Below are 22379 nucleotides of genomic sequence, written 5' to 3' on the forward strand. Positions count from 1 at the left end.
TGATAAAATCAAATTGAATGATTGAATTGATCAAATCCTGCCAAAAAATTCTTGTCTGATGTAAGTAAATTATTTCTGGGAATATGACGCACGAATTTCCAGATTTATCGGTAAGCAACATTGCTTCTTTGAAATATTGTCCCTTAAGAACTTGTGACACGGAAGGAACATTTTTGATTTACAGAAATATTTTGACTGACAAACATAGAAGGCTTTGCCAGGAAATACGAAAACTACGTAGTTGTCTATTATAAAATGAATGCATCATAGTTCTACACCAAGTGTAGTAGTACAACTAAGTTAAGTACCAAGTCAAGTAATACAACTTTTTTCCCTAAAGATGTAATAAAATTTCTCACTTAACTTTAGTGTTTGATTGGTGCATGCATATTTTCGTGATTTTTAGCGCATAATTACATGAATATTTTGCTGTTGTTTTAGTGTATATCGATCAGAATTACAGTCATAATGGCTCCATATATCTCTGGGAAAGAGAGAAACATTAATTACAGAAGATTAATCAAAACTTAAAAAAAAAAAAAAAACGAATTTAGCAGTGAGCGGAGGTTTTACTAACCATAGTGTCAATGGTTGATTGTTAGTAACATGTTAAATTTATAAGTATTCAGTTTTGTAATCATTACTTACTAGTATGGGGTTAATTTGAGATCACTGGTATGAGCAGGTTAAAATTTCGTATTGACGTAATGATTACGCTTACCGCATTCCATTAAAGACACTGTCTACCATTTCTTATAGAGTTCGTTTCCCAGCGGGAGCTCATGTAGTTTGGATTCCACGTTAATCAGTAGGTCCCGTCTCACATAGTATCGTTAATGAAAGGAACGTTAAAACTCAAAATCAACTCAATCAGTTCCTATCCAGAAACTTATTTTCTTCTCACAATTGTAGAACTTATTAAGTAATACAATAATACTAAACGAAACTAATGGAAAAACGTACCTAATACTAAATAAAGGACTAGAAAGACTGAATGAGTACAGAATGAAGTGCTAATTACTGCTAATGTAGATTTCGTTTGTTTTGTGTTCATTTCAGTTACAGTGTGAAAGGATTTCCTCAGAACTGAGTCAATCAATTTTCCATTTACTTGAAGTTTTTTTTTTTTTTTGTTATTCACATTCATCTTTACTAAAATAGACTATTTGTGAATAACACTGCAATTAAACAAAACTGTATCCTAGTAATTATTCCGAGAAAAACAAGTAGAGTAACATCTAAAATTTACGATGAAACTTGAAGATATTGTTTTCCTCTTACAGAATCTGTCGGAATTACTAAACGGATTATTATGAATGCAGGGAAAAATCCAAGAGGACAAAACACAAAACTTAAAAAAAAAAAAAAAAAAAAAAGAAAAGAAAATTAAATCGACAACGGACAAACTTCAAGGGACAGAATCATATCGCAGCATAATAAAAGAATAATTATTTTTTAGCCACTAATTATGCCCTTTAATTATGACATTGTTACGTTTTATTGGGTTTTCAGTATTTTTTTTAAAAGAAAACGTTATTTCAGTAAATTGGAAAAATACCGGTAATATTTTAGAATATATTTCGTATGACAATTTAAGGAAAAAACTGATCATATAGGGTGGGCACTGGTATATCAAATTTATACTTTTATGATTCAGTCCCTTGGTTTTGTCCGTCTCGTTAGAATTTTCCTTGGAGTTTGTCCCTGCCCTCGTTATTACAGCAATTATATACACGAGTTCCGATCTTCATAAAAGCATGCTAGGAGTCAACCATTTCGGTGCTGCATTTCTCAACAAAAAAAAAAAAAAAAAAAAACTCACATAAAATTCCCTGCTTCCAGAGATGAATGAATGCGAACGGGAATATCCGTTCAGCCTAGAGATAAGATTATGTAAAATGTTTTCTACAAAATGCTGGAGAGTCTTTAGCCCTTTCGGGATCCGGGGTTTTTGGGGTATTTTTTAGATTTTCAGTCAAGCAGCTACTGCATCGTCACTATTTATCCTAGGATCATGTTTCATACCTCATTCTCTTCAGAATGGAGCCGGCTTTCATATGGTACCACTTGCATGCTCATACCATATACCAGGAGAGGGAAAAATGATGTCAAAGGAAAATTTCGGAGGGAATTTTTTTTTACACTTTGGGCCCCTCTGGAATGGCCCTGTGTGAACGTAGAGATCTAAAAAATCTGATAAATAGTACTTGGTATACTGAATGGTGTGCCAAATTTCAAGTTTCTATCTTGAATACTAAGGGCGGGAGACATTTTATCAAGAAATCCCACAATGCCCCAAATTATCGCAAAACAGCATGATCTCAATTAAAAAATTTCCTGAGACATCTCTATTTACCCTAGGACTATAATCCGCCAATCATTCTCTTCAGAATAGAACTGCCTTTCAGGCGGTACCATTCACATGTCTCCATCATGTATCTAAGGCGGGAAATTCCCGAACAAATGGATTTTTGGTCTAAATATCCCTTTTTTCAACTTTTAGTTCCTCTGGACCCCCCCTGTTTTAACGCAGAGATCTGAAAAAAATCTGATAAACTACTAGGTAGGCTGAATGTTTATGCACAATTTTAATCTTCTAGGTGCAAAAGTAAGCCCGCCAAAAAAGATATATACCGACAATGTACCATATCCCCGTATACAGAAGGATATTTTGTAAAAATTCCCTGAGACATCCCTAATTACCCTAGGGTCATGTTTCGCCCATCATTCTGTTCAGAATAAAACTGCCTTTCAGACGGTATGACTCACGTGTCTCCATCATGTATCTGAGGCGGGAAAGTCCCGAAGAAAGGGATTTTTTGGGTAAAATATCCCTTTTTCAACATTTTGCCCCTCTGGATCCCCCCTGTTTTAACGCAGAAATCTGAAAAAAAAAGTCTGGTAATACTACTCGGTGGACTGAATGTTGGTGCAACATTTCAATCTTCTAGGTGCAAAAATAAGCCCGCCAAAAAACAATGAACATAGGCTTAATAAATGAAAATATATAGTTTAGAATTATGACGTCATCACCTCCTATGTCTCGACGCAGGAAGGTGTGAAACCATACGTAAGGTCTTCTACAATGCCTCTAGACTTGAAAAACAAACAAACAAACAAAAAAAAAAAAAAAAAAAAAAAAAAAACGGACGAGAAAGCTCAAATAGGAGAGTCATAACGCAATGTACCATGAAACACCCGTATGGTACAAATTGTACCATAAGTACCCCAAAGGATTAGGCACAACAGAAATGAATCATTAAACGCAAGTATTGCCTTTGTTTTCCAAATTTATTAAAAGAATGTTATAACCAAAAATTCCTTCTGGATTACAAGTCAACTTTTTACAATGTTTTAGGTCCTAACGGTCATTAATTGAACATATCAAAGAGAAAAAATGAAATGAAATCTTTGTGTTTTACGTCCCACGGTTATGCCGGTTAGGCTAAAGGAGACGGTGATAATGAGAGATGAGTGAAATGGTGGAACGAAGAAAGTGGGATGAAACGGGAGAACCCCGAGAAAACCCACGAGCACGGTGTTTGTCCACCACAAAGTTCACTTGGCGGGGGCTGGGATCGAACCCGGGACCCCAAGCAGCAGAGGTGAACGCTCTACCACTGAGCCACCGCGCCCCCTACATATCAAAGAGAATTAATAAGCAATATATCGCAAACGCAATTACAATTTGATAACATGTGTTGTGTTAAGTAAAAATCAATCCGACTCCTCAAAGTTGTAGTGAAAAGTTCATGATATGTTATTAACATCATATATAATGCTGTCGGCCGCGCTTCACTTTGCGTTTCATTTTACATTATGAGAAATGTTTGAAATTTGTGAGAATTATGAGAAATATACCAAAACGTCAACTGTTCTAAATGTTATTTTTCAACATTAATAAGATATTAAATTATTAATTCATTGTGACGTTCTACTGTTATTCTATTGTAGAATTGCCTGGACTAGACGCGTCTACAGAAGTTCAAAATATTACGGAAGGAATGTCTTCTGAAATGTTGAATTCAGTTAATATGTCAGGTAAGTAATATTTTAATTCTTATATATTTTGTTGTCGATGTAGAACAAATAAATTGTAATTTGTTTGAATAGTTCGTTTCATCTGTAAGATTATAATTATAATTATTTGTACTCCTTTTAAAACTTAAATTACAAAGTAAATAAACAAAATATTTATAGTTCTGAAACATTTTTGATATTTAGTTACAAATATTGGTTGAAACAACCGAAGAGTTTGTTATTTAAAAAAAAATTGTAAATAATAAACCAAACTACGTATTTTAATAATGAAAAAAATGAAATGAAATCTTTAAGTTTTACGTCCCACGTTTATGCCGGTTAGGCTAAAGGAGACGGTGATGATGAGAGATGAGTGAAATGGTGTAATGAAGAAAGTGGGAGGAAACGGGAGAACCCCGAGAAAACCCACGAGTACGGTGTTTGTTCACCACAAAGTTCACTTGGCGGAGGCTGGGATCGAACCCGGGACCCCAAGCACCAGAGGTGAACGCTCTACCACTGAGCCACTAGTTTTATTGTTCATATGCTTGTCTTTATACAAAAAGTGTACAAGAACCAGACTGACTCCTAGGGTACTACAATACAATATGTCTTACATACAAGAAAAGGAAAATGTAAGTATAACAATAACCACGAAAAAAAAAATTAGAAACGAAAAGATAAACCTACATCCTGAGTTGTAGCTTTTTTTTTTTTTTTTTTTTTTTTTTAACGAGAAGGAAGGAGATTACTGCAACACCACTTCTAAAAACCTACTAAAATACTGCCTGTCCAACTCGGGGGAAAAGAGCTTTCGGCGAGTGCGTTTTAAAAAATCCAAGTAGGTGCGAGCATCCAGCAAAGGCACATGGCGATGGATATACACAATTGTACAAGCCAGTATAAAAAGCACAGCGTGGTGTTTGGTCTGTGGAAAATAACGAAAATCCGGAAACAAAACATAGGATACTGTGAACTGGTGTGGAGGTCGACGACAAATTCGTCCTAAGAAGGACGTGAGACAGTTCCAGATAGCTGGAGCACCCACACACTGATCGTACCGGTGGGATAGAGTATCTTCTTTGGCGCATCGAGAACACAGTGGGTCAGGAACACGTTTCAGCTCAAATAAACGAGAGCGCGTAGGCACCAACTGATGCACCACTTGAAACCATTCAACCTGTAGGTATGAAGGTAATACTGGGGCAAAGATATTAGCCCATACCTGTGACCACGTAGTCTGAGGATATCGGTGAGGAATTCGGAGAATAATCTGATCGTTAGGCAACGAGAGAAGGAAGTTATACAAAGTGCGAGAATTGTATCCTGTAGGGCAGAGAACCACACCACTGTATGTCCAATAACGTATTAGTGAAGTAATGTACGTCGGACAACAATCAGCAAAGTTAAGAAACGGGGGCTCACAGGGTATTCATAACTAGGCCAAAAACATTGTATCCATTGCTGTGTGAAGGATTCGTTAATAGCAACTGCCGCGTAGAAATCGAGCATAAACAGAGTTTGACATTTCAATCTGAGATGTACTAGACCCAACCCCCCCTGTGAACGGGGAAGATAGAGTCCTGCACGTGGAATACGAAAATAGAAGCCACGCCATATATTCCATAGGAATAAGGAGTCAAACCGCTTAGCGAACAATGAGCCACCGCGCCCCAGTTTTTTTGTATTAATAGTGTATGTCTCCATTTAGAATAATAGTATATGTCTTCATTTGGAGACTTATCAAATCTGTTCTGCAGGCTAAGAGTAGTGCCACCAGTTTCAACAAATTGAACATTTCAAGTGTTTCCATTATTTTGATAACCATCTGTATAAATTTATATCAGGATTTATGCAGTGTCTTTCATTATTGTTTCGAGCTCATTTAGTTTTTTTTTTTTTTTTTCATGAAGGTAAGACAACTGAAAAGCAGCAGTTTCTTTTCTTACTTATTTCCGATGCATATTTAAGTACGAATGACCCTGGTACTGAAAGCGTTCGATTTGCAAGTGCAACATTTTTACATTCTACAGTATATTTTAATCAAACTGTTTTTCCAATATGGGCTGACCGTAGGTTGAAAGAGACCATTTCTATTTTAGATAAAAAGAAAATTGAAATAACATGTTTAACTTTGAGTTTGTTTTGCTTTTCATCTTTAGGCGATATTTAATAAGTTATTAGTAATTTCTTGCATTCCAAGTAGATGGAAAATTGCTGATATTTTTCCAGTTCCCAAGGATAACGGAAATATTACTGATATGAAAAGATATATTATCACTATATTTGCACCTGCAAAGATATTTAAATTGCTATCTAGACAAAAACATATTCACATGTTTATTCAATTATTCCACAAAGTTAGCATGGTTTTCTACCAAGAAAATCAACAGCATCAATTCTTGCCGATTTAACTCATTTACTAGCAACAGAACATGACAATAAAATTCAAGCACACATATTTTATACCGACTTCAGTAAAACATTTAAATGTCATAAATGATTATATTCTTCTAAGTAAGATTGTAACTTCTAATTTTTCACACGTCCTACGTAATTTCTATCGTTATATCTCCGTGCAGCCAGACATCGTGTACACTAGAGAAATGTATGGACTTCTGAATTTGTACTTTATTAATATATTTCACTGTATTCAAATTTATTATCTTTGCTCTTCTTGTTATATATTTTGCTGATTTAATAAAATCACTAAAATGTTATATTTGCAGATCATTTTAAATTTTTGCATATCATTAGTTTGGGAAGGAAGTGCATCAGTTTGCAAAATGATATTAATACATTTTCTAATTGGAGAAAAATAAACAAATTACCGTTTAATACTGAGAACTGTACTGTAATGTCTTATACCAGAAAGGAGAAACACTTTGAAATTTAATTTTATATAAACAGTAAAATACTGCAAAGAGTTGACCTTATAGCTGACTTTGGTGTGTCCGTAAGATCACATCTCTCACATGACAGTCATCTAAATCGGATTGTAACTGAAACTTACAGAAGTCTATGCTTTGTTATAAGACTCGGAAGTAAGTTTAAGAAGATCGATGTATGTCACTAAAATTCTGAATAATGCATATGTACGTCCCAAACTCGAACATGTATAATAATTATGAACCTAGTCCACACAAATACGTACACCACCAAGAGTCAATTCAATTCAAATCAATTTGTGTGTTATTTAGTAAACAAGGATGCAGACATATATCCTCAATATGAACCTATGTTGTATTTTTACCCAATTATTTCTTATATTGTCTTGAAAAAAGAAAAACTAATTTCCTTTTGTGCTTTAAAACAAACCTATACATAATGGTATACATAATAGGTTTTTAAAACAAACCTATACATAATGGAATAGATTCAGCAACATTATTATCAGAAATTGCCTATCATATTCAGAACAGGAAAGTACACTCTCGATTACAAACATTTCATAAAGCATCACAGCGTACGAATGTCTTGGGTACATTACCTATTAGAAGGATATGCTCTTCATACAACACTGTGCTAGTAAGAAGCCATATAATAGATAATGTATATTTCATGTATGATCTGTCAGGAAAGTAAATGTACACTTATTTTTCGAGTCTGGCATTCCTGCGCTCCATCCGTGGAGAGTATGAGAATTAAATCAATCAAATGTTTACTGAGGGGCAAAACGAAATGCTTAATCTGAATAAGACATTGCAGAGGGGCACAAGCTGTGAATACGAATAGTGCATTGTGTAAATAAAGGACGACACCGAAAGAGAAGGCCAGAAACAGCTGTTAAACTTACAAAAAAAGAGTAAAAATTGTCGAAGTGGGAACATAAAACACAAATACAACAAATACGCCGACAACTAAACGGTCACCATGCCATGATCTTGGTGTAGTGGTTAAGGTGCTGGCTTACAAATGCAATGGACGCAAGTTCGAATCCTCGGCAAGGACATTTTTAGAAATTTTTGTTAATAATACATACAACTCATGAGAGATGGTAAAAGAGGTCGTATTTAGTTTTTCGTAGCAATTATTATTGGTAATGTTTAGTACTGATAATACTTTTTGTCTTTGCGTATTGCTTTTATACTTTTCTTCATTTCCAAAGAGAAGAATATCCGAACAAATGCCACCAAAATTCCTCATATTTTGAATGTAAACGCCATTTGCAATTAGTGAAGAATAAAAATTGAACGTTCCGAAGTAGCTGCAAAAAGTAAAAAGAAAAGCATGGAAGTGGACCATACTCATGGTTATTAAAAATACAATTTCTACATGCCTTACACCTCCCGACCACGTTTCTACGTTAGCAAGTAAGAGGCTTGTGTTTAGGTTAGGCTCGTCAATACGTTTTGCAAAGGGGCCCGGTTTAGCTCTGAAGCACCACAGGTGCGAGAAGGAAGAAAGACACTTCTTCTCTCTCCCTCTGTGTGTCTACTTATCTATCTATTTGTATATATATAACGCTATTTGTGAATGCCATAACCACCCTAATTTTCAGCGGATTGAGACGAAACTTGGCACAAACATTAATTGTTGAAATATCTTGATGAGTTCGTTAACCAGAATAATCAGATGAAAATGTTCAAAATGGTGGCCCTTCAAACTCTTAAAAAGTTCCAAGGGAACCAAATTTCGCCCATAGATAGGTATTCAGAAAGTTTGAATAAATTTTCCTCTTTTACTGAAATATTTGTGTGCAGAAACTTATTGAAATATTGGACCCGATTAATCGCCTAAAGAAGGTTCACGCCCTTTCGCTACGGTCAGTTTTTTTTTCAGGAGGGGGTTATCTTCCTATTGGAACAAGATGATTGTTACTGATGATATGAAATTATACATTGAAAGTGAAGTAACTTGTGTAACGTGTTATTTGAAAGAATAATATAATAAATGTGCATTCCTCTAACACAGAGAACTGTAAATCATGTGTTTCGAGTTCGGGAGCCTGAATGGCGAGGAGTGTTATTTGATTTGCTTTTTAGTAACACATTGCATTGCAAATAAAGGTAGGCAACATTAGTGGTAAGTAAAATAATAATAATAATAATAATAATAATAATAATAATAATAATAATAATAATAATAATAATAATAATAATAATAATAATAATAATAGGTGTTGTTTGTGGCAAGGTAATATCTTAATCAATTCTTCTTCAAACGTAATGATTGTAACGCCATATCTCCCTTACAAACAAAATATTAGCAATTTATATCGAGAGAACGAGAAACTGTAGAGCGATGGGACCAACGTTGGACAGTATGCACTCATAGTACTCAGAAAAGTAAGCGATTTCAATGCAAAAGGAACGAAGAGTCATTGTCATGGGTAGTCATGGGGCCACGGCAGACCCCTCTTTAGGCAAAGTGTCAATAACTTATATCGAGAGGTGATACTGGGATGGGACCAACTTTGGACACCGTGGACCCATAAAGCGCATCGAAAAAAACAGGGGGTGGGGGCGCCAGCCAGCCTTACTTATTTCCACATAATAATATAAAATTATGTTGTCGAAATACACACACGAGTTAGCTACTAATATTTCATATTATTATTATTATTATTATTATTATTATTATTATTATTATTATTATCGACAGCGTCTTTTCATTACGTGTGCGTGTTTGACATGAAGCAAAAGAGAAGATCCATCATTCGTAGAAAGAATAATAGTCAGTTACTTTAACTGTGAACGGCAGCGAAAAATACGAAAAGAGTGGACTACCTGTAGCGTAAAGAAGCAATATTTTCTCTCAAATGGATAAAAAATCAAGCCGAGATTAATTCGAACTCGCATGGACGGCGCGAAAAGCCAGTGCTTTGTCCACTTTTTTTTTAACAGACTCACTGAACGTGTTTCAGTAACTTACTTATTGCTAATTTTACTTGCTTCACTCGTTTAACTTGCTTTTTCTAATAACTTATAACGACAGGGACACGAACACAGAAACATCGAGAACAGTTAAAAATCATAGATGCTCTCCCGCCGGGAATCGAACCCGGAACTCCATACACCAAAGGCGCACGTGCTAGCGACTAGACCAGCGGGAAGGGCACCACTCTCTCCCTGTGTCGTTAGGGATTACGACCACTGTCTTGCCAGCTATCACTTCTGTGGGTTGTATACTATGATCACATGTTTCTTCTCTGCTGCAAGAGTAAAACCTACATTATATGTAATACATGAGGTATTTAGACCTACATGCTCTTCATATAATGTAATAAAAGGGTCATGCTGGGAATAAGAAAAAGAACATTCCTTGGACAAAACGGAAACTATTGGCATCAGAAATATTTATCTACGAGGCATGCGCAGTAGTATATTTCAGAATAGTTACTGTTTTGTTCAGTAAACGAAGAAAGGGGTATAAAAAAGCAAATATGTCGCGTCAACGAGATCGACCAGATTTGACAGGGGCGGAAGCAGATGTATAGTAATACAACAACTTCGCTCAGTTGATACGAGCCGAGCCGGTTGATATCACTACCCGAGTTGGTCTTCTGCTAGGGCTCAAGAATTCGACCGTGCAGGTCTCAACCTTAATTTTAAGAAGTACAGTATAATTTTAAGTACTACAAGAAAAATACCTTTGACTCGACTCGGATTGAACTCGAGTCGAGTCGAATTTTGGCTCGACTCCTGCTCATCCCTATTCGTATTTGTATTTTGTTTCCACTTCAACAATTTCTACTCTTTTTTTCTTCGTTTACCTATTGTTTCTGGATTTCTCTGTCGGTGTCGTCCTTTATTAACACCATGCACTATCCTTATTCCCAGCTTGTGACCCGCTTCAATGTCTTATTCAGTTTAGGCTTTTCTCCTTACATTGACTTGACATGTGATTGATTTAATTCTCACTTTCCGCGCACGACCGATGAAAATGTTTTATTATTATTATTATTATTATTATTATTATTATTATTATTATTATTATTATTATTATTATTATTATACTATTGAACTTGCACGGCGAAATTGCTGTATAATACGATATCATTTCAGTAATTTTATTCCATTGTATGTTATTTAATTTATTAATGGGCACTAAATTGTCTCCAGATCAACGAATAAATTAACTACGGCATGCACTTTGGTGGAAATATCATTACATGAACATGTTTGGAACGAACCAATAATCTTATTGCAATGATATTTCCACCAAAGTGCATGCTGTAGTTAATTTATTCGTTGATCTGGAGACAATTTAGTGCCCATTAATAAACTAAATAACATACTAAAACTGGAAAAAGGGGCCGTTGTCATAGAAACCACTGTTGCCATAACAACGAATCCTGTCACCGCTCGTCAATCTAAAACTGATTGAAAAAAAAATCTGCAACAAAAGTGATGCACAGAATAAGTCGTGAGTGGGAACCCTTCACCCCTGGTAGGGATGTTCATGAAGCTATCAGCTTATGCCTAATTATATTGGAATATAATTTCCATTTCTTAATTTCGAAACATACTAGGTTCGATCGAAACGAGAAAACTTTTTATCGGACTTCTAAAGAAAATAAAATCAAATAAATACATGACCGTGTTTATTACATATAGAATTCCCAGTCACGACCCCCCTTTCAGTTTTATTAAAAAAAAATAGAAGAAGAAGATGAAGAAAGGAAGAGGAAGATAGCAGAGGAAAGAGGTAAAGTAAGAAGGTGCTAAAGAGGAAACTGTTACTGGATATTTTGAGGAATATGGTAAAGGAAAGTGAATAATTATCTAATTGGGATCATTTCCAATAGCTATTGGGTGAATGTCTGGTATTAGGGTGATCAAAGATAGACACATGTTAACCCATACATCCCCGATCTAGATCCATTTGACCCCAACTACCGAATTATCCCAATCTAGCTCGGAGATAGATGAGAAAGTTTAATTTTACCGTTTATTCAATATTTCCAGAAAGTTTAGACTAATATTCAATATTTGAAAAATGAACGACGAAGTTGATGGCATGTTAGAAACGACCACAGGAAAAAAAAATCAGAGTATCACATATGTGTCGAAGATTTTGACTTTCACAGTTCTCTCATGATGATCATTCGTTCAGGCTACTTCAGTCCTTTTTACTTCCTTCATAGAGCCAACTTAAGTTAGTATTAACATTCAATGAGTTCAATTGATAACTACCAATAATTATAATAAATTACACATGTATGACAAGATAATGGATGCACTTAATACTAAACCTACATTTCACTCACACACACATTCATACAGGACAATGTATACTTCGGGTTGTATTTAGTTAAATTAAACTAACCTAACTACATTGCTATAGACATTTATTACATTTCAATAGAAGAAGATTTAGTTTGACATAACAGAAAAAATTTAATACATGAAAAGAATGTTTCATAAACATGCACAGAAATTCGCTACTTTCAACAAGATCAAATAACACATTTCCCTTTTATATATATATATTAAAAGTTGAATTACATGAAAAAGGATTAAACCAAAGACGAAACAAGAAAAAAGAAGAGAAAAAAAAAACTTCAAGGGTCAAGATATATTTAAAATTCAATGCAATGAATACATATCGTTGCAGGCAAAAGAGAAAAAATAATTGGTTAATCATTCAAAAAAAAAAAAAAACACTTTAGTAATATTTTATTGAGTCTTTGTCTCAATAGGAGACATATCGACAGTTTTATGAGTCTTTGTTTTTACGTCGATAATAGCTCCTTTTTTTTTCTTAACTCTCTTTACGCACTGTGGTTTGTGTCCATGAGAGTATTCAATTGGTTTTGTTTTAACTATAGACAACTAACTACTTCATATCACATATATGTTTATATTTTTCACTTTGTCACTCGACGCACTTGATCTAAAATTTCAAAGTTTGTTAATATTAAAGAAAAATTATCAAATCCAGTCACAGATATTGGGAACATATTTCCATGTTCCGGTATTCACATTAACTTATTAAACAGCTTTCAGTTCGTTGAATTTAAGATCACTAATTTTTTCCTAGTATAGATCTTGTAGTCAAAAGATTCTAAATATTGAATAGTTTGGTTTCCGATCGCAGGGGAAGGATTTGTTTCATGTTTACTGATGGAAAAAGTCGTTGGAGGGGCGCACTGTTTCGTAGGTTGCTAATTTCACTCGCAAAGTAAATTTGGGTAAGGATTAGGGTTATTCTTATTTATCTTACGACCCGCTACTTGTTTTATTCACATGCAGTAGTTAACATTATATTCCACTTTAATAGTTACAAAAATTAATAACAACTCAACAAAAAGTAATTTATGACAATTTACGCGGGAATACTATATATCACAAATAGTTAATTAATACCGAGTGTCAAAAATCTATGGCAACCTAACAAGACCAGGGTAAATATCGAGCCCATTACATACATACTTGCATATATATATATGTATTCATATTAATCAATACAATAAATTTCACTTTAATATCTATCTTAATATTTCGTCGACGTTTAAATTCTACATAACCGTTCATATTCGACAAGTATTCATATTTTATAAATATTTATATTTATTTGGCTCAAAGACAAAACAAAAACCCTGACTATCAAAATTCACCTTTTTTCCTTCATAAGGTTGCAACATTGTATTTCATATGAATAAACCCGATAATCAATAATCATTTTCAATTTACTAAAGATCCGCGTATATATACAAAAAAAATAGCTGGTGTTATTTAATGAGTTGATATAAGAGGTGGAAAATGCAACAAATAGAGCAGGCACGTAACTCTTAAAACTATGTAAGTACATATATATATGTATATAAAAAAAATCAATGTTATTCGAAACTAGTGGGCCCAAACTATTAATACATACACACTATATGACCAATCAATAGAAATAAAAACCAGAAATCAGTAATCAATTGATATAAGTTGTATGATCAATGAATAACGAAGGTTTCTAGGAATCTGAAAGCATAGTGTACCTTCCCGTCAATTTCTCCCGTGGTGGATTGAATATCGCGAAAATGGTCCTGAGTTGTGCTGCAATACCTCCACGAATTGCATCCTTCGATGTCTCAGTTAGTACATACGATCGAAATAAGTGAAATGAATATTGTATGTTTTATGAGTTTCAGAAACCGGGGGGGGGCAAGGTTGAAAAATTTGAAAAAAAAAATCTCTAAGTAATGAAGACAGAGAGAGAGATAGAAAAGAAAGAAGACGAAGAATAGGGGCGCCAAAGACTTAAGTGAGAAATAACTAACGCTACAAAGACAGAAGTCGAATTTCACTCTCAACAAATCCTTAGCCAAAATATTATTAAAATGCCAAAAGGGTGGTCTACTCAAATACGTAGACTCAAGGAGCGCCCTGCTGCCAAGGAGCAAGTCTGTGTCTTGTAAATAATAACTTCACAAGTTATTGCTTGTAAAATTATTATCTAGTAACCGTATCCGGCCCAAACCAACAGGGTCCCGAAAATCGTCCGGAAGGTTGGAGTAGGCGTTAATTTAGGATTTCAAAGGGAAAAAAAAATCATCCGACCACTTGGAAACTAGAAGATTCCAGAATAGTAATGACATTAGAGTAATAGCTAAGATATCCCTAATTAGTGATTTGCCAAAATTAAAAAAAATTAAATAAACTGAATTTTGGATCGGTGATTTCAATAACCAAAACATCACCGATAGCTACCCTGCGCAGACACGCCACAGTCTGGGATGTCGTTAATTTCCCTCATCTAATTAAACTAAGAAAAGAAACGAAAGTATTTGTAATTTCCGCGGCTAAAGTTTTCGTTCTGATTGGAGGAATTCTCCTACCTCTGGTGCATTGGTGCGTGTATTAAGTAAATGTGACTTTCTATTATTTATTCAGTAATCGCATGTACGTAGGTTTGATGGTTGTAAAGTGAATAATAATAATGGCAGCTTAAGTTAGCTTAAAAGGGCTCCTATCCCCTTTTCCAAATTGAACCAGTTCTAGCGGGGGAATGGGTTAGTTATTGTTCGTTTTAGGGCCTTTTCCCCTTTCAGGGGAAGGGTCCCTCCATAAACCTCGTTAAGGTTCCCCCAGGGCATCAATTTTTGGCAATCATTATGTAAACAATTGGTCAGGTCAATTAGACCTAGTGTTTACCTTTCTCATTTTACCCCCTTTAAATTAAATAGAGCCGACTATGTATATATCGACGAGGGAGTAATGTATTTTAAATTTAATGTGTTAGGTTATTTTCGTCAACATGCATGTAACTAAATGGTGCATGTTTAGTTTAGTTAGTTGTCTTTATGTGTAGTACTAACAGTGGTGTATGTAGTTAGTAGTTTTGTGTGAGTGTGTGAATTTTCGATTCGGACAGTGTATAAATATGCTTTAATTTAGTACCATTTTTCTAACATAAATAAACCAGAGTAAATATTAAATTTCTGATTAATGAGTACAAGTATACATTTCAGTACACGGTAAATTATGCCTCCACTACAGCGCCATAGCGTCAGTTTTCGGTAGTCAATTGTTTGTTGACAGTACGACATCGCATGACTTAGTGATTTAGATTGTTTGATTTTGGACAGTTATTCTCAAATTACTTCCCGTGGACATGGTTTTCGGTTCGGATGAGTATACCTTCATATAAAATAGCATGAGATCTTACTGTACTGAAAATTTCAGCTTGCTAGGTCCAGTAGTTAATGAATAATCCGCTGAAATAAAGAACACCTATTTTCTTAATAGAAGTAAAGCCCATATGCTGTTACTGTTTGTTTAAAAATGTAGTATTAAATTCTTTTTTCCCGTGGCTGTCGAAAATTCCATTGTTGCTTCAGTTTTATCAACAAATCAGAAATAGATTAATCATTGACAATTTAACTTTCCGTAAATACATGTATGATTTTTTTTTTAACCTGCAAGGTAAATACAATTTGGGTGCTTCGAAATAAAGAGTACGTGGTTCGATGAATGTGATCGTGTGGTGGTTTGAGCGTGATAGATTGTGATAGTTATATATATATATATATTTATTACTGCGTAATGTAGATATGTGTATGGCCTGCGTGTAAAATGTACGAAATAGGGTGTTTATAAAATATTACTTCGTGCGAAAATTAGTAGATAATGAATGAATGTAATGATATGTTAATAATATGATATATAATATGAACGAGATGACGACCCCTATATTTAAATGGATAGGCCTAGTGAATTTTATATAGTGAAAATATGAACATGTTTACGAAGAAAGAAAGAAAAAAAAATCTCTCGCGTTTTGACTTCCACACCAGTGCATTCATCCAACCGAGTTTGCTACTTGAAGGTAAATTATAGTTGGGAATTGTGTGTTACTTTGCATTTATGTACCTCATAATAACAGCCCCAGATCTTAAGCCTTTCAATAGATAGAGTAGTATCATGTGGGAATTACTTCTAAAGGATGACAGAAATGATAATTAAGAAAATCAACTGCTATATCCTGTGATCATCGAAAAGTACAGGTTTCGGTCATTTGTACCTTTAGCATTTTTTTGTTGCTTACCTTATTTATTTATTGTGCAGTGTTCATATAACTCAGTTCGGACTATCCGATTAAATTAACTGCTACTAAATATAGCGTACCCGGATGTCGACCCCTAGTCCCCTTAAGTATTTTCGTTTCTTTTCTTAGTTTAATTAGATGAGGGAAATTAACGACATCCCAGACTGTGGCGTGTCTGCGCAGGGTAGCTATCGGTGATGTTTTGGTTATTGAAATCACCGATCCAAAATTCAGTTTATTTAATTTTTTTTAATTTTGGCAAATCACTAATTAGGGATATCTTAGCTATTACTCTAATGTCATTACTATTCTGGAATCTTCTAGTTTCCAAGTGGTCGGATGATTTTTTTTTCCCTTTGAAATCCTAAATTAACGCCTACTCCAACCTTCCGGACGATTTTCGGGACCCTGTTGGTTTGGGCCGGATACGGTTACTAGATAATAATTTTACAAGCAATAACTTGTGAAGTTATTATTTACAAGACACAGACTTGCTCCTTGGCAGCAGGGCGCTCCTTGAGTCTACGTATTTGAGTAGACCACCCTTTTGGCATTTTAATAATATTTTGGCTAAGGATTTGTTGAGAGTGAAATTCGACTTCTGTCTTTGTAGCGTTAGTCATTTCTCACTTAAGTCTTTGGCGCCCCTATTCTTCGTCTTCTTTCTTTTCTATCTCTCTCTCTGTCTTCATTACTTAGAGATTTTTTTTTTCAAATTTTTCAACCTTGCCCCCCCCCCGGTTTCTGAAACTCATAAAACATACAATATTCATTTCACTTATTTCGATCGTATGTACTAACTGAGACATCGAAGGATGCAATTCGTGGAGGTATTGCAGCACAACTCAGGACCATTTTCGCGATATTCAATCCACCACGGGAGAAATTGACGGGAAGGTACACTATGCTTTCAGATTCCTAGAAACCTTCGTTATTCATTGATCATACAACTTATATCAATTGATTACTGATTTCTGGTTTTTATTTCTATTGATTGGTCATATAGTGTGTATGTATTAATAGTTTGGGCCCACTAGTTTCGAATAACATTGATTTTTTTTTATATACATATATATATGTACTTACATAGTTTTAAGAGTTACGTGCCTGCTCTATTTGTTGCATTTTCCACCTCTTATATCAACTCATTAAATAACACCAGCTATTTTTTTTTGTATATATACGCGGATCTTTAGTAAATTGAAAATGATTATTGATTATCGGGTTTATTCATATGAAATACAATGTTGCAACCTTATGAAGGAAAAAAGGTGAATTTTGATAGTCAGGGTTTTTGTTTTGTCTTTGAGCCAAATAAATATAAATATTTATAAAATATGAATACTTGTCGAATATGAACGGTTATGTAGAATTTAAACGTCGACGAAATATTAAGATAGATATTAAAGTGAAATTTATTGTATTGATTAATATGAATACATATATATATATGCAAGTATGTATGTAATGGGCTCGATATTTACCCTGGTCTTGTTAGGTTGCCATAGATTTTTGACACTCGGTATTAATTAACTATTTGTGATATATAGTATTCCCGCGTAAATTGTCATAAATTACTTTTTGTTGAGTTGTTATTAATTTTTGTAACTATTAAAGTGGAATATAATGTTAACTACTGCATGTGAATAAAACAAGTAGCGGGTCGTAAGATAAATAAGAATAACCCTAATCCTTACCCAAATTTACTTTGCGAGTGAAATTAGCAACCTACGAAACAGTGCGCCCCTCCAACGACTTTTTCCATCAGTAAACATGAAACAAATCCTTCCCCTGCGATCGGAAACCAAACTATTCAATATTTAGAATCTTTTGACTACAAGATCTATACTAGGAAAAAATTAGTGATCTTAAATTCAACGAACTGAAAGCTGTTTAATAAGTTAATGTGAATACCGGAACATGGAAATATGTTCCCAATATCTGTGACTGGATTTGATAATTTTTCTTTAATATTAACAAACTTTGAAATTTTAGATCAAGTGCGTCGAGTGACAAAGTGAAAAATATAAACATATATGTGATATGAAGTAGTTAGTTGTCTATAGTTAAAACAAAACCAATTGAATACTCTCATGGACACAAACCACAGTGCGTAAAGAGAGTTAAGAAAAAAAAAGGAGCTATTATCGACGTAAAAACAAAGACTCATAAAACTGTCGATATGTCTCCTATTGAGACAAAGACTCAATAAAATATTACTAAAGTGTTTTTTTTTTTTTTTTGAATGATTAACCAATTATTTTTTCTCTTTTGCCTGCAACGATATGTATTCATTGCATTGAATTTTAAATATATCTTGACCCTTGAAGTTTTTTTTTTCTCTTCTTTTTTCTTGTTTCGTCTTTGGTTTAATCCTTTTTCATGTAATTCAACTTTTAATATATATAAATAAAAGGGAAATGTGTTATTTGATCTTGTTGAAAGTAGCGAATTTCTGTGCATGTTTATGAAACATTCTTTTCATGTATTAAATTTTTTCTGTTATGTCAAACTAAATCTTCTTCTATTGAAATGTAATAAATGTCTATAGCAATGTAGTTAGGTTAGTTTAATTTAACTAAATACAACCCGAAGTATACATTGTCCTGTATGAATGTGTGTGTGAGTGAAATGTAGGTTTAGTATTAAGTGCATCCATTATCTTGTCATACATGTGTAATTTATTATAATTATTGGTAGTTATCAATTGAACTCATTGAATGTTAATACTAACTTAAGTTGGCTCTATGAAGGAAGTAAAAAGGACTGAAGTAGCCTGAACGAATGATCATCATGAGAGAACTGTGAAAGTCAAAATCTTCGACACATATGTGATACTCTGATTTTTTTTTTCCTGTGGTCGTTTCTAACATGCCATCAACTTCGTCGTTCATTTTTCAAATATTGAATATTAGTCTAAACTTTCTGGAAATATTGAATAAACGGTAAAATTAAACTTTCTCATCTATCTCCGAGCTAGATTGGGATAATTCGGTAGTTGGGGTCAAATGGATCTAGATCGGGGATGTATGGGTTAACATGTGTCTATCTTTGATCACCCTAATACCAGACATTCACCCAATAGCTATTGGAAATGATCCCAATTAGATAATTATTCACTTTCCTTTACCATATTCCTCAAAATATCCAGTAACAGTTTCCTCTTTAGCACCTTCTTACTTTACCTCTTTCCTCTGCTATCTTCCTCTTCCTTTCTTCATCTTCTTCTTCTATTTTTTTTAATAAAACTGAAAGGGGGGTCGTGACTGGGAATTCTATATGTAATAAACACGGTCATGTATTTATTTGATTTTATTTTCTTTAGAAGTCCGATAAAAAGTTTTCTCGTTTCGATCGAACCTAGTATGTTTCGAAATTAAGAAATGGAAATTATATTCCAATATAATTAGGCATAAGCTGATAGCTTCATGAACATCCCTACCAGGGGTGAAGGGTTCCCACTCACGACTTATTCTGTGCATCACTTTTGTTGCAGATTTTTTTTTCAATCAGTTTTAGATTGACGAGCGGTGACAGGATTCGTTGTTATGGCAACAGTGGTTTCTATGACAACGTCCCCTTTTTCCAGTTTTAGAATGGCGACCGTGACAGGACTGTTGCCATGGTAACGCATGTTTACTGTGGTAACGGATCTGAAAATGCTTATTGAATAATACCAGTTATCATGCCAATCAGTTTGAATTGGTGAACCGCGACAAGAATGGTTGTCATGGCAACGCTTGTTCCCATGGCAACGGATCTCCGTTTAAATGGCGACCGATAGATTTGAAATTTTTTAAGAATGTTAAAGAGTGAGGTTGAAGGCATGTTGAATTGATTACAACATTGAAATTAATACGAGAAATTTTATAGTCAAGTGAAACAAGTAGAGTCGTTGGCTACTTTGTCATTTTTGTTTCCTTTTCTAAGGGGGAAAAAGAGAAGGAGTGTCAAAATTTTTCTAAAATAGAACTAAACGCTAGAAGGGTTTCAAGGAAGGAAAGAGAATGGGAGTTCTTTAATTTATGAATAATACTTGTCTGGATAGCGAATAAGTATTTTATAGTATATGTGTATTTTTGATATATATATCTTGTCTTTTGTAAAGTGTAAAGTGTCTCAAAACTATGGCAACAAAAAAGGTTGTTGTGTCACAGGACGAGTGTGATGTCACGTGCACTCAATGCACATTAAACGAAAAAGAGAAAAGATCTCGCGCCCCGCGGAGACTTATAAGATGTACCGGTTGTGGACTAAAATGGATCCACTTTGCTTGCTCCAATTTAGATGATACTGCTGAAAATGCAGAAAAGGTGCAAACCGGAGAAATAATAAAATACTGCGAGGATTGTGAAAAGGACCGAGGCCAAATATCTCCAGCGGAGATATCTGACCTCGACGATGAGGAAAAGAGTGGAAATCAAAGTGATTCTCGGGATCAGACGGCAAACCCGAAGGAAGGAATGTCATCTGGAGGGTCTGACACGTCTGCATTAATTCGCCAGATGATGGAGATGATGAACGAAAGATTCACTAACATGGAACAAAATAATACAGAAATGAGACGTGAAATAAATGAGAAGTTTGATACCTCGAAACGAGAGACCGACGCTCGATTCGAGGTATTAAACAATAAAATTGACCAGATCTGTTTAGACTTTGCTTCTTCGATGAGCAAATTGAAAGAGCAAACATCTACTGAACTGGAGCAGGTTAGATACCGGGCCCAACAGTCTACCGAGCAGCTCAGAGACGAAACAAATAAGAAATTCAACGAAATAGATATAAGGTTTGAGAGTACAAACAAAAGATTTGGTGACATCGAACAAAAAGTTGAACAGCAGCAGGCTGAAATAAGTAGATTGAATGTTGTAATATCCGACCTATCAATAGAAACTAAACTAGAGTCGGTTGACCAAAGAATTAGTCGAATTCAAACCGAAGTAGACAGTATTAAGGGGAATATTACTAAATTGCAAATCGCCAAGTCTGATATCTCCTATCCTTTTCCTGATGGCGATTCTCCAGGGAAAATTCTCCCAGAAACAAGTAACGTCCTGCCGGGTAAGAGTCAAGTGTTGCCCGATGCACGGGACACAGCAATGTATTGCCCCCCGCATCAGCCAACCTCGAAATCATGGTTGAGTAATTTTGATGTACCGATGCAGTCGAGTGTTGTGACTACAACAGTCACTAGCGTAAATGCTCACTCTACCTTTGGAATGGTACAATCGTACAGCGTGCTGCCAGGAGGGGAAGGGAGATGTGCCGGACCGTCGGTTACTACCGTGGTGGGTCCTAAGTTTGAACCTTACATGGTCAACACAAATTACAAAACCTCTCTTGGTCATATGGGAGCGTTCAGTTCAGTGACCACTCAGTCGGTGGCAAATCCGGTGACAACCCCAACTGCTCAGGATAACGCGTTGATTCCACTGGATTCTTTTCCTGCCCCGTATAGTATGAGCTCTAAAGTTTCCCTCCGGGATATTGAACGTTTTCCCACTTTCGATGGGAACATTACTAACGGGTTACCTCGAGTTTTCCTGCGGAGACTGCAGCAATATTTAGACATGTATAAACTTACTGATGGGGAACGCCTGCAGATAGTTGAAAAATGTTTGATCGCCGCTTCGGGCGCATGGTTTGCTTCGGTTAAATACCAAATCCGGACGTTTAGTGATTTTTTGATTCTTTTCAAAGAAGAATATTGTAATGAGCACATCGAACGGCTCCAAAAGAGAAACTTACAATCACTCCGTATGATCGCTCCAAGTATGGGTCCCTCTTGGACTATGCTTGGAAAATTATCGAACTATATTATCAGATAGCTGAACATCCCTCTCAGGCTGAACTTGTAGATATTATAGTTAACG

The 22379-nt window shown here is 34.9% G+C and overlaps 1 protein-coding gene across 7 annotated transcripts in view; it reads left to right on the forward strand.

Annotated features, from left to right (window-relative positions):
• LOC145680806 (uncharacterized) overlaps positions 1-22379 on the forward strand; it is a 331282-nt gene that overhangs the window by 189755 nt on the left and 119148 nt on the right. For all 7 annotated transcript variants that reach the window (XM_081751877.1, XM_081751876.1, XM_081751871.1 and 4 more), the window contains one exon: positions 3955-4041. In XM_081751877.1, coding sequence (XP_081608003.1) covers positions 3955-4041 — 87 coding nt within the window. The remainder of the gene's footprint in view (positions 1-3954; positions 4042-22379) is intronic.

This window comes from Thermobia domestica, chromosome 3 (assembly GCF_964235325.1).
Source record: "Thermobia domestica chromosome 3, izTheDome1.hap1.1, whole genome shotgun sequence".
In the NCBI taxonomy this organism is placed as follows: domain Eukaryota; kingdom Metazoa; phylum Arthropoda; class Insecta; order Zygentoma; family Lepismatidae; genus Thermobia; species Thermobia domestica.